The sequence below is a fragment of the Colobus angolensis genome, unplaced genomic scaffold (assembly GCF_000951035.1).
Source record: "Colobus angolensis palliatus isolate OR3802 unplaced genomic scaffold, Cang.pa_1.0 Scaffold9, whole genome shotgun sequence".
Classification (NCBI taxonomy): Eukaryota; Metazoa; Chordata; class Mammalia; order Primates; family Cercopithecidae; genus Colobus; species Colobus angolensis.
In genome coordinates, this window is record NW_012122931.1 from 5,212,130 (window position 1) to 5,225,775 (window position 13,646).

Here is a 13,646-nt window from a genome sequence, read left to right on the forward strand (position 1 = left end):
AGACCACTTGAGGTCAGGAGTTCAAGACCAGCCTGGCCAACATGGTGAAACCTCGCAACTACTAAAAATACAAAAATTACCCAGGCTTGGTGGTGGATGCCTGCAATCCCAGCTACTCGGGAGGCTGGGGCATGAGAATTCCTTTAACCCGGGAGGCAGAGGTTGCAGTGAGCCGAGATCTTGTCACTGCACTCCTGCCTGGGCAATGAAGCAAGACTGTCTCCAAAAAAAAAAAAAGGAAAAAAAAAGGGAGACAGAATCTCACCTGAAAAAATGGGAGTAACAGGAGCTACCTCATTTAACCCTCAAAACAATCCGACACAGCTGGCCCCTAGTTCAATTTTACGTAGGAGGCACACAGAGTTAAATAACATGCTGATGCCACATGGCCAGGAAAGGCCAGACAGAGACCAGCACATAGTCCAGCATCTTAGCCACTTCCCTGCACTGCTGTCTGAGTCACCTCGGCATGGACAGCCAGCCCCAAGAGTCCCCCTGCCCAAGATCCTCACGGTGCTGGGATTCTGGGGGGGTCTCCCTGGTGGCTTAAGGGTATATGGAACAACCAAAAGGAGGGAGGCTGAAGGCAACAGAAACATTCTTGGAGCTGCAGCACACGGCTTCAGGCATGCAGGCAGCAGGGCAGTGAGGATTAGAGACACGTGCAGGCCTAGCCCCAAGTCCTTTGAGGCTGGGCCACAGTCAGGCTGGGCACAGAGAGGGCTCAACAACATTTGAAGACAGAAAAGAAGGAAGAGAAGAAGGGAGGATAGAGAAGAAACATGGTCCCTGGGGCCTTATGGAGAAGGATGCTGGGGCTTCTAGGCTATTCCAATCCCAGGAGTACAGCCCTGCCCCAGCCAGCACCCCGACCAAGGGGCCCAAGAGCTGACTTTCGTTTTTTTTGTTTTTTGAGATGGAGTGTCGCTCTGTTGCCAGGCTGGAGTGCAGTGGCACAATCTCTGCTCACTGCAGCCTCCCAGGTTCAAGCGATTCTCCTGCCTCAGCTCTCGAGTAGTTGGGACTACAGGTGTCCATCACCATGCTCAGCTGTTTGTATTTTTAGTAGAGATGGGGTTTCACCATGTTGGCCAGGATGGTCTCGTTCTCTTGACCTTGTGGTCCACCCACCCCGGTTTCCCAAAGTGCTGGGATTACAAGTGTGAGCCACTGCACCCGGCCAAGCTGGCTTTCAATCAGGCCAAGCTGGCCTCAGCCCCAGAAATTCAGGGACCAGGGGTAAGGCACAAAGGAGGGTCTCAGGTCCTCTAGTGCGAGTTACAAGGCACAGGTCCATCTTCACCTCAATGGACCACTGCTGGATGGGGTCATCTAGGCCACTCCAGTAGGCAGAGCCAGGGCAGGTGGCCTCAGGGCTGCAGAGCCACTGTTCCAGGTCCCTGCCTCTTTGGGGTCACTGCTCGCATCACACACACCACGCCCTCTCACCATGGACCCCTGCCTGAGCTGGCAACGTCTCCTCCGTCTGTTGCTCACTTTCAGGTCTCAGCAGAGATGCTTCCTCCTCCCAGAAGCCATCCTGGACCCACAGCTCCCAGAAAGCCCTGTGCCTCTCCCATTGTAACTCTGTCACACTGTAGGGTAAGTGCGGGGTCATCGGTCCACTAGGGGCTGGGACTTACTGTTTTCTGTCTCCTTGGAATGCATCACAGGGGCCGGCACAGGGAACCTCTCATCAATCTGCGTTGAGTGTTGAGTGTTGAGTGAAGGAGGAGGCATGGGAAGGGCCAGCTGAGCCTGCAGAGCCCGCCCTCCTGTGCAGGGGTCTATGTTCCTCCCTTGGAGCCATGGAGGCCTGGCGAGGACACGTCCTCCGAGTGAGGAAGGGGCTGGGGGAGGCCAGCCACCACCAGCCACTGCCCTGCCACACTTTTAAGAATGTTTCACCTCATTAATTTTGAACAAAAACCCGTGACGCTGACACATTTTTATAGCTACCAGCCTGGAGAAGGAGAAACACATCCCGGGAAGGAAGGTGATGATGGAAGCCGCAGTGGGGCCCGAGGACAGGTCCCCAGGGGGCCCCATCCTATGGCTTCCCCAGGTCTCTGCACAGCACACAAGAGCAAGAGGCATGGGCCACCCCACCTGGGACTGCTGTGCTCTGACCTGCTCCCAGCCCTGGGGGCCGGTGGCCAGTGTGGCTGCAAGAATGGTGGCTAGTGTGGCCTCCGCAGGCTCAGAATGACCCTGGAGTTTGGAGGAGTCTAGAGGAGGTTCCCTCATGTCCCCCACAAACCTCAGCAGAGTCTTGCTTGGAGACAGTTGTGGGGTATCTGGGTCTCTCTGGGATCGGGAGCCTCACCCCTAAATCCATGACATGCACACATTTCCATGGGGCCACCAGACCCGCAAGAAACCGTAGTGGAGGGGCCAGTGACCCAGCAGGAGCTGCCCCCGGCAGGGAGCACAAGCACCTTCCCACCTCTGGGCCTTGGTATCTGCTGTTCCCTTTAGCTAAGGCACCCTTCCCCCGTCCCAACTGCACTGGCTAAAGCTGACCCGGCCCTAGATTTCAGCCTACATGCCCTGAGAGGCCTTCCCGGCTCCCAGACAAGCGCAGGTCTCCTTGTTACGGACTCCTAGGCCTTCTCCCTCTCCTGCACATCTGTAATTAACTAAAACAGAGAAATGACATGTTTTGGTTATCTGCTTCATGCCTGTCTATCCCACATTTGACTCCAAGATCAAGACAGGTAAGGACTGGGTTTTCCTTGTCAGTGCTGTATCCCCAGGACCAGGCAAGAAGTTTGGTTTCAAAAATATTTCTGAATGAATGACTATGTAAATGACGGAGCGGCTCACTCCAGAAAAGGATCTGAAATCTCAACTTCCAAAGCCAGGTCCCTGTATCTTCAAAAGGGCCAGACGATGGCTGTTAGATGTGACACCAAAAACACAAGCAACTAAAGCAAAAAAGATAAATGGAACTTCATGAAAGTTAAACAGTTTTGTAACTTTTATAACCATTAAGAAACTGAAAAGACAACCCACAGAATAGAAAGGTTATTTACACATTACATATTTGGTAAGGGACTTACGTTTAGAAAATATAAAGAACCCTTACAGCTCCATAAAAAGACAAATAACCCCATTTTAAAATGAGTGAAGGATTTGAATAGACATTTCTCTAAAGCAAATACACAAATGACCAATAGGCACAAAGATGCTCAAGATCATCAGCCAGCAGGGAAGTGCAAATCAAAACCATGATGAGATAGACTTCACACCCACTAGGATGGTTAGAACCAAAAGACAAGACAACAGCCGCACATGGCGGCTCAGGCCTGTAAGCCCAGCACTTTGGGAGGCCGAGGCAGGTGGATTGCTTGAGGTCAGGAGTTCGAGACCAGCCTGACCAACATGGTGAAACTCTGTCTCAACTAAAAATACAAAAATTAGCCAGGCATGGTGGCAGGCTCCTGAAATCCCAGTTACTTGGGAGGCTGAGGCAGGAGAATGGCTTGAACCTGGGAGGAAGAGGTTGCAGTGAGCCGAGATCACACCACTGCACTCCAGCCTGGGCAACAGAGCGAGCCTCCAGTAGGCAGAGCCAGGGCAGATGGCCTGATAACACCAAATGTTGGCCAGGAAGTGGAGAAACTGGAACCCTCATACACCGCTGGTGGGAATGCAAGGTACAGCTGCTGTGGAAAACAGTCTGGGACATGCTCACAAGGTGAAACACAGACTTACCATCTGCCTCAGCAATTCTACTCTTAGGTACAGACGCAGGAGAAATGAAACGTGTCCACACAAAAACCTGTACACAATGACATGTCCATAGCGGCATTTTTTTTTTTTTTTTTTTTTGAGACATAGTCTCCTTCTGTCACCCGTGCTGGAGTGCAGTGGCACAATCTCGGCTCACTGCAACCTCCTCCTCCCACGTTCAAACAATTCTCCTGCCTTAGCCTCCCTGCTAGCTGGGACTACAGGCGCATACCACCGTACCAGGGTAATTTTTGTATTTTTAGTAGAGATGGGGTTTCGTCATGTTGGCCAGGCTGGTCTTGAACTTCTGACCTCAGGTGACCTACCAGCCTTGGCCTCCCAAAGTACTGGGATTACATGCGTGAGCCACCGCGCCCAGCCATAGCAGCATTATTTATTATAGCCAAAAAGTGAAAGCAACCCACATGTCCCTCAACGGGTGAATGAATAAATAAAATGTGGTCCATTCATACAACGGAATAGTATTCAGCATCAAAAATAAAAATAGTATTCAGCAATAAAAATAAATGAAACACTTAGAGAGGGTAACTGTGGATTAACCTTGAAAACATGATGCTAAATCAAAGAAGCCAGCCAGAAGGGAATATATGGTGCATGATTTCTTTTATTTATTTATTTATTTGAGACAGAATCTCACTCACTATGTCCCCCAGGCTGGAGTGCAGTGGCGCCATCTCAGCTCACTGCAACCTCTGCCTCCTGGGTTCAAGCCATTCTTCTGCCTCAGCCTCCCCATTAGCTGAGATTAGAGGTGCCCACCACCATGCCTGATTAATTTTTGTATTTTTAGTAGAGATGGGGTTTCACCATGTTGGCCAGGCTAATCTCGAACTCTTGACCTCAAGTAATCCGCCCGCCTGCGCCTCCCAAAGTGCTGGGATTATAGACTTGAGCCACTGCGCCAAGCCCTAGTGCATGATTTCTTTTATATGAAATGTCCAGAATAGGCAAATCCACAGAGATGGGAAGTAGACTGGCAGTTGCTGGAGCTGGGAGGATGGCAGTGAGGATGCTGGAGAGCAACAGCTAAAGAGTGCAGGGCTTCTTTTGGGGGTGTGAAAATGTTTTAACATCGACTGTGATGGTGGTTGTACAACTGAATATACTAAAAAATCACTGGACTGCATATTTTATCTTTTTAATTAAATTTTACTTTTTGAGAGGGTCTTGCTCTGCATCAGGTTGGAATGCAGTGTTGCAATCATGGCTCACTGCAGTCTTGAACTCCTAAGCTCAAGTGATCCTACCACTTCAGCCTCCCCAGTAGCTGGAACTACAGGCATGCGCCACCATGCTCAGTTAATTTTTTTTTTTTTTTTTAGATGGAGTTTCGCTCTAAAAAAGCCTGTTGCCCAGGCTGGAGTGCAGTGGCGCGATCTCAGCTCACTGCAGCCTCCGCCTCCCAGGTTCAAGCGATTCTCCTGCCTCAGCCTCCCAAGTAGCTGGGATTACACGCACATGCCACCACACCCGGCTAATTTTTGTATTTTTAGTAGAGATAGGGTTTTACCATGTTGGCCAGGCTGGTCTTGAACTCCTGACCTCAAATGATCTGCCCGCCTTGGCCTCCCAAAGTGCTGGGATTACAGATGTGAGCCACTGCATCCGGCCCTGGACTGTGCACTTTAAATGGGTGATTGTACAGTATGTGAAATGCATGAAATAAAATCATTCCTAAGAACACACAGAAAAAGGAGGGGGGCTTGAGAGAAGCATTGAGATTGGACAGAATGGCAAACAAAGGATATCTCCTTAGTCTCTGGGGGTGCCACAGGTAGTGGAGTAACAGGGGTGAGGAGTGAGGTGGGCTGGGGTGCCAGGGAGGCCCCAAGAGACCAGGACCTCTGGGTTAGGGTCTTTGGGGAACCCTCAGTGACAGAGCCAACAGGAGTGGCTCTTGAACTCCTGACCTCAGGTGATCCACCTGCCTCAGCCTCCCAAAATGCTGGGATTACAGGCATGAGCCACCGCGCCCAGCCAGGAGTGGCTCTGGCACAGAATGTCCCCATGTGGCTCTGTCACAGCAGCAGGCTCACGGTAGGGGGGAGCCAGAGTTGGGGACAGGTGAGGCCAAAAGTTCTTCTGAGCCCAGGAGCCTTGAGAAAAGGGGTCTTCAGGGCCAGGCACAGTGGCTTGCACTTGTAATCTCAGCACTTTGGGAAGCCGAAGCGGGCAGATCACCTGAGGTCAGGAGTTCAAGACCAGCCTGGCCAACATGGTGAAACCCTGTCTCTACTAAAAATACAAAAAATAGCCAGATGTGGTGGCACCTGCCTGTAATCCCATACTTGGGAAGCTGAGGCAGGAGAATCACTTGAACCCGGAAGACGGAGGTTGCTGTGGGCCGGGATCGAACCAGTGTACTCCATTTGCCTCCTGTTCACAGGCAATCAAAGGGTCAGGGGGGCTAAGGCCAGATGCAGCCAAGCGGCTCTGAGGCCCTGGCTCCCCAGCATGGCCCTAACAGGAGCCTCCCCTCATATCCCTCAGTCCCTGAGTTTTGGTGCCTGACTACCTCCCTCTGCACTAGGAGCCAGGGGTCCTAAGTCCAGCTTGGTCTCTCCTCCACTCCTGAGACCCCAAAACCAAGCTCCAGAGAGTGGGGGCTCCTGCTGGAATGGGGTGCGGGGTGGGTGGGAGGCACGGAGTCACCCAGAAGGAAGGGGAGCAGCCCTCTGCTCGCGATTTGGTCTAAGAGAGGGGTTCATGTCTGTTCTGTCTGGTTTTAATCTAAGGTTGATGGCCAAATGCCAGGTTTATTGTAAAGCCTACATTTTAATAAGGGGCTGGTATCGGGAGGAAAGCTGCCCTCGTTAACTGTTTCCAGACCACGATGAAGTTTTCTGCTCAGGGCCCAAGGTGGGTTTTTCTCTCCCATTTAAGAGCTCCTGGGCCTCCCAAAGCCTGGAGCCAGTTGGGAACCTGGGGTGAGGGCTGAGGCCTGGGCACAAAGATTTCGTGTGGCTTGGTTTTGCAACAAAGCTGCAAACAGCTCTGCGGTCTCAAACTTGTCATTCTTGTCCTCTCAAGGACTCAGGGTCTGAAGGGATCTTAGAGATCATCTGTCAAGGCCCCTCATTTTGCTGATAGGAAAATTGAGGCCTGGAGGAACAGTGACTCGGCCATGCGCTCACAGCAAGGCAGTAGGTCCCCAAGATCTGACCGCTGAGATGTGATGCCTACACATGCCCTTCCTTCCTGCTCCCATCTCTGTTCCCGGGTTTCCTGGGAGGATGCAGGAGAGAATATTCCCAACCTAGCAACTGGGTTACAGGGGCTACCAGCAGCCCACCCAGACAGCAAACTCCTGCCTCCCCTGAGCATCTGAGAATGAGAAAAATTGCCCCGTGTTTCCTCAGACAAGAGGTGTCTCCTCTTGCATTCTTGGTTTCACCATTTGTATTAGGACAAAACAGTATCTCTCCCTCCCTCTCAGGTGGCGCAGCGAGGATGGCACGGCCCAGGGCTCTCCCAAGGACATGCTCAACGTGGTGCTCCAGAAATGACAGCTAACCCCACTATTATTTGTCCCACATGAAGGCTAGGCCTGGCCTGGTGGTTCTTCCCCATTTTAATCATGAACCCCCCTTGAGAACTCTGAGGAACTCTACAAACCCTTCCCTAGAAAAACACAGGCGTGCAGAAAAGTTTGCATGCAATGTTGTGGAGAGAGGTGGTTCACACACTTTGAATCCTGTCCACAGACCCCACCCTAAAGCACCAGCTCCATGGAAGAGTTCTCTCTGCCCTGGAAGAACCTGCCCTTCTGCCCCATCTTGGGGTCCCCTGGCCAGCCCTTCATGGAGAGCAGCCCAGACAAGGGCAGTGCCTGAGAGGCTGATGGGACCTGCCGTGACCCTGGCTCTGGGCAGTGCTGCGCTCCCAGAGAGGCCCAACTTTAAACATCGCTGGAGGTTTCTATGACCCATTTGTGAGTTCCGGGCAGTGCTGGAAAATGTGAGTCTGAGCCTCGCTCGGCGAAGCTCCAAGGGCGTCCTGAGTGTTTCTGCCGCGCCCCTCACCGCAGCGTGGGACTGTGGTGAGGCGAGAAGGACTTCTTCTTCCACACCCTTAATTTTTTTTCTTTTTTGGTTTCCATTTACCCCACTTTATTATGCGCCTGGCACTGGGTTATGGAGCCCTGCCTCCTACAATGCGGAGAGCGCTGTTATTAAGCCCTGTTCACAGTCAGGGGCAATGAGATTCAGAGAGGTAAAGTACGGAACCCAGGTCACACTGCCAGTGATCGGGGCGATTTACGTCCAGACTGTCCTCAAAGTGGCTGGTATCTGGATGAAAGCTGCCCTTGGAAAAGTTAACCATTTCCAGACCAGGCGAAGTTGCTGCTAAGGGTCCCGTGTGGGAGATGAGCTCTTCCCCATTTAAGAGCTCCTGGGCTGCTCAAAGTCTGCAGCCAGGACCTGCAGGGAAGCCAGGGCGAGTGCTGGTGGCCAGGCACAGAGACCGTTCAGACTTCTGTGGCTTAATTGGCCACGCCTCTCTACCTGAACAAGTCGGAATGCTCAGCCCACACCCAACCACCTGGCTCCCCTGCTGTCTCAGCCTCCACCGGGTACCCACCAGCTGCTGTGCCCTGCCCAGGAGAGCCTCACCAGTGGGGTGCACGCTCAGAGTCTGGGCACAGGGCCATCTTCGACATCTCCAACATGTTTCCAATCACATCGTTGCACAACAGCCAACCCTGGCTCTAGAAAATTCTCCATTACAGTGGGTCCTAGTCCATCTCCCTGTGGTCCCCATGATATGCTGTGCTTACACTCTGAGGGGCAGCATACAGGACTCTCTTCCTGAAGACCACCATGCTAACCTCTGAGGGCAGCTGTTCCGGCGCCTTCAGCCACAGCTCTGGGAGCTGACCTGCCCCCCTTGCCACACTTTGCCACGTGGAGACGTTGGCGCCAGATCTTTTGCATTTCTTAAAGGGGAGTCCACTGACAATTTGCCTGGGAATTCCCCGGGAAATTTGTTAAAGACGGACATTCCCGTCCCAAGGGTCCAGCTGGGAATCTGCAGTAGACACTCCCTTACCCGCAAGTTTAGGAACCACAAGCTTCAGAGCAGACATCTGGGAATGACATGGCTCAGAATGAAAGACACCAATCCACACTCTAGCTCTGTACCATCCAACATGGAAGCAACGAGCTGCATGTGGCCATCTCAATGAAATTCTCATGGATTAAAATGAAATAAAAATACAAATTCCATTCCTCAGTTGAACAGGCCACATTTCAAGGGCTTAATATCCACACATGGCCAGCGGCCGCCACATTGGACAGCACAGATAGGAAACATTTCCATCATTACAGAGAGTTCTAGAAAGTTTTGAGACGGAGTTTCACTCTGTCGCCCAGGCTGGAGTGCAGTGGTGCGATCTTGACTCACGGCAGCCTCTGCCTCCCAGGTTCAAGTGATTCTCCTGCCTCAGCCTCCTGAGTAGCTGGGATTACAGGCACCCGTCACCAGGCCTGGCTGATTTTTTTGTATTTTTAGTACGGATGGGGTTTCACCATGTTGGCCTGGCTGGTCTCGAACTCCTGACCTCAAGTGATCCGTCCACCTTGGCCTCCCAAAGTGCTGGGACTACAGGCGTGAGCCACCTCACCTGGCCTAAGGACATTTGAAAGGAAAAAAATCTCCTATAAATCCCATGACACCAGCATATCTGTTTAATTCTTTGCATACTTTTTGTTGCATGTCCACATGTATCTAGCTATCACATGAACCCATCTACAGTGTGCATGAATATTATTTTCTGTTTTGGATGGGGCATGGATTAAGAGCCTAGGATTGTGATCAGACTCACCCAGGCATGCTGCATATGGTTGCACAGGTTGTGCACTGCACAACTTCAGGAGTGCCATTCCCACAGACTCCAGTGTGACTGGTGTCCTCTGCAGTTATGCAGTGGACAACCTGCCCAACCATATCCCACTTTCCTGGAAATAGCTGCATTCCAGTTCTGGCTTTCCATGCCAGTTCTGTAAGCTCTGTGAGGCTCAGGGTCCCCACTATAAGTGGGAACAGTGATATTAAAGTGCTTCGACAACACCTGGTACCCAGTCAGTGGTCAAGTAACATCAGCTATCGTGTTGGTGACTGCCATGACCTCACCATTTTATGGAGCAAAGTCAATGTGATGGTGCAGATAGAGTGCTTTCCGCTGTGAGCGACACACAGTGAACCATGGTCCCTCAAGCCCCATCCTAAATCCTCTGCTCTATTTCCCATCTTCTTCCTCACGTCAGCGTGAGTGGCTGCATCACTTCCCCTAGTGGGGAGGCCAAAACGGCCTCACCAGCCCTTCCCCTCTTGTGGGATATTTAGGTCTCCTGCGATTTTCCTCTATTGTAAACACTGTGAAAAAGTCTCATTTCTTTGTCCTTCCGCTGGATTTCAAGACCCCAAATACTTCACAGATGTTCTTCTAACAGTGCTCTCCTCTCCAGAAGGAACCTTCTTGCCACCAAGTTGGTGAGAACAGGCCAGTCCACAAAAGAATACAAGGTGACACACCTAAGCACTGTGGCTCATGCCTGTAATCCCAGCACTTTGGGGAGGCTGAGGCAGGTGGATCGCTTCAGGACAGGAGTTTGGGACCAGCCTGGACAACATGGCAAAACCCCCATCTTTTTACAAAAAATACAAAATTAGCCAGGCATGGTGGCACGCACCTGTAGTCCCAGCTACTCAGGAGGCTGAAGTGGGAGGATCACTTGAGCCTGGGAGGTGGAGGTCACAGTGAGCCACAATTGTGCCACTACACTCCAGCCTAGGTGACAGCTTGAGACCCTGTCTCAAAACAACAATACTGGCCAGGTGTAGTGGCTCTGAGATTATGGGAACATAATCTCAATTCTCTGTAATCCCAGCACTTTGGGAGGCTGAGGTAGGCAGACCACTTGAGGTCAGGAGTTCAAGACCAGCCTGGCCAACATGGTGAAACCCCGCAACTACTAAAAATACAAAAATTACCCAGGCTTGGTGGTGTGTGCCTGTAATCCCAGCTACTCGGGAGGCTGAGGCTGGAGAATCACTTGAACCTGGGAGGTGGAGAGCCGAGATTGCGCCACTGCACTCCAGCCTGGGCGACAGAGTAAGGCTCCATCTTAAAAAAAAAAAAAAAAAAAAGCCAACAATAACAAACCAAAAAAAAAAGATACAGCACTGCAGTGAGGACGAGCTGGATTCTGGCGGCAGGCTGCCCAAGTTCAAATCCCATCTTCACTGCTGTGTGACCCTGAGGAAGTTACAACCTCTCCGTGCTTCAGTTGTCCCATTTAGAAAATGGGGATAATAAGATCTTCCTCCCAGGGTTGTTGTGAAAATTAAATGAATGAATATATATATAAGGTTCCTAAAGCAGCGCATGGCACACAGTAAGTGCTAAATCACGTTAGCCATTAGTATATTTATCTGGAGTTAGATGCGTTTGCGATCCCATCCCACACTTGCCATGTATTGGCTGTGCAGCCTTGGGGCAATTGACTTAACCTCTCTAGACTTCAGTTTGTAACCATCTAGCGGAGACTTGCGATGCTGAGAGGCAGAAGCAACCGTATGCCTGGCATGCTGAGGTCTCTCTGCTGAACAGCTGCTGTCGGTGCCTCAGAGACCAAGTTCTCTGCTCCCTGGGACACTTCCTCCCCAAAGCTCACACTGACACACACAGAGCAGAGGCTGCCCTGAAGGTGCCCAAGGAAATAGTTCATCCTTCAAGGATGCTTCCCAGAAAGCTGGGCTGGACCAGGCAGAAACCCATGGCACAGTCACACACTGGATTTTTTTTATTCTGGGCGGATGCATAGCAGGTCCTCAATAAGTACTGAATGAATATGTAAGTGAATGAATGAATGAATGGATTCTGGCTCCTGATGGGAACATAATCTCAATTATCTGCTTGCCCAAACACCTGAAAGTCTGTATGCATTGTACACCATTACAAGCCTTCTCACTTCTGGACCCTCCTATCTGCAGAAACGAATATACTGATGTATATATGTACATACACACTATAGACACACACACACACACACACATTTTTGTTTGTATATTTGTTTTGAGACAGAGTCTTGCCCTGTTGCCCAGGCTAGAGTGCAGTGGCGTGCGTGATCTGGGCTCACTGCAACCTCCGCCTCCTGGGTTCAAGTGTTTCTCCTACCTCAGCCTCCCAAGCAACTGGGATTACAGGCGCGCACCACCACGCCCAACTAATTTTGTGTGTGTATATTTTAGACGAGATTTCATCATGTTGGCCAGGCTGGTCTAGAACCCCTGACCTCAAGTGATCCGCCCACCTCGGCCTCCAAGTTCTGGGATGACGGGCGTGAGCCACTGCGCCCGGCCTATTGATGGCTTTTTGAAATGGACAGGCCAGAGCATGGGCTAGGGAACTCACCTCCCACAGGGAGAGGCTTCAGCCTGGCTTTGCTGGTGCTCATAGAGGAACAGACACAGCGGCCTTCCTGTGGGGAGGGGCCTCCAGCACGCCCTGGGAGGGAAGGGACAGTCAGGCTCTCCCGATGGCCCTCCAGCTGGGCCAGCGTCCTCCCTCTACTTCCTAGAGTTTAGGGACGAACCACCTTGCTTCCTGAGCCCCCAGACGCCATAAGATTTGGTCCCAAGCCCAGGGTTTCATTTCTGGAGTCCAGCAGGCAGGGTGGACATCCTACCTTCTCCACATCCCAGCTCTGTGACTTTGAGCCAGTGACCGCTCCTCTCTGGGCCTGCTTCCCTGTGAAGTGGGCCCATGGGGCCTCAGATGGGATGGTAGTGACGTGAGGGGGCGTCCACCCGGTTCTGACAAAAGGCCAAAGACTTGGCTGCCCAGTCTGGGTTGTCTCAACCTCTGCCCACACGCGCCTAGCAGGGATCAGTCTCTGCGTTGATGTGCATGGCTGACACCCCTCCCACCACCACCACCCAGCATCCCAGCTGCCCTTTTCCGGAACAAGGAAAGCAGGCGTGGCGGGAAAAACCCGCTCTTGCCACGTGTGTTTTACCAAACACTCTCCTCCCAAGCATGAGGAAGGGCTGCATACCAGGGCGAACTCGGGGAACTGCTAAGTCCCAAGCCCTGGGCAGGCCCTCTTCTCTGCAGCCAGACTGCGTTGGCCTGGCCCAGCCCAGCCTGGCAGCACCACTGCCTGGTCCTACGCTTCCTTTTGGTGGAGAACCATGGAGGCAGAACCTAAGTGCCCCCTCCCCATCCAACCACCCTTTTTTCTAAGCTCCCCTGCTGGGAGCTCCCAGCTCCACTGCTCACTTTATAGGCCCTGGGAGGGGGCCCAGAGAGCTGAAGGGGCTGGTCCGGAGAGGCAGTGCACCCCCGAGGCTGCCTGGGGACCGGAAGGGTCGGTGCTGACAGCAGCCAGGGCCAGGGACCACCACGGAGTTGAGGCAGACTTGGTGCGGAGCTGGGACCGGCCTCAATAAAGCCCTTGTACTCACCCAGTGGGTGAAAAGCCCCCTTCCGAATCCCGGCACTTAAAAACCCTCCAACCCCCACGCTCCCCTCCCCCACCCACATTTTGGCGTTTCTCGCATGCCCCAAAGGCCTCATCTTAGGGGAAGCTCTGACTCAGAACTTTGAAAAATCTTACGCACAAACTTAGGAAAACAAACTTCGGGGGGCGGGGAAGCGTCCCCAGCCCTTTGTGGGGTGGAGACAGCAGGGGCGCTAGCAGGGGGGCAGGTTTCTGAGAAGCCATCTTTCCCTCCCCGGGGACAGGACCGAGGGGCGAGGCGGACCCCACCCGTCTCGTGGGTGGCTTTCCCATCTGGGCGGAGCGCTGGCTTGCTGGGCAGGGGTCTCCCCTCCGCACGCGCAGGTCTGGGGTCGGTCCGAAATCCGGGGGGTGCTGGGGCCGGCG

General features: G+C 52.5%; 1 protein-coding gene across 1 annotated transcript in view; it reads right to left on the minus strand.

Moving 5' to 3' along the window:
- PRRX2 (paired related homeobox 2) overlaps window positions 1-13,303 on the minus strand; it is a 24,814-nt gene extending 11,511 nt beyond the window's left edge. Inside the window, exons 1-3 of the mRNA XM_011931440.1 lie at window positions 13,225-13,303; window positions 12,447-12,470; window positions 7,368-7,372 (exon numbers count right to left, since the gene is read on the minus strand). Coding sequence (XP_011786830.1) covers window positions 7,368-7,372; window positions 12,447-12,470; window positions 13,225-13,303 — 108 coding nt within the window. The remainder of the gene's footprint in view (window positions 1-7,367; window positions 7,373-12,446; window positions 12,471-13,224) is intronic.
- Between the last annotated feature and the right edge of the window lie 343 nt (window positions 13,304-13,646).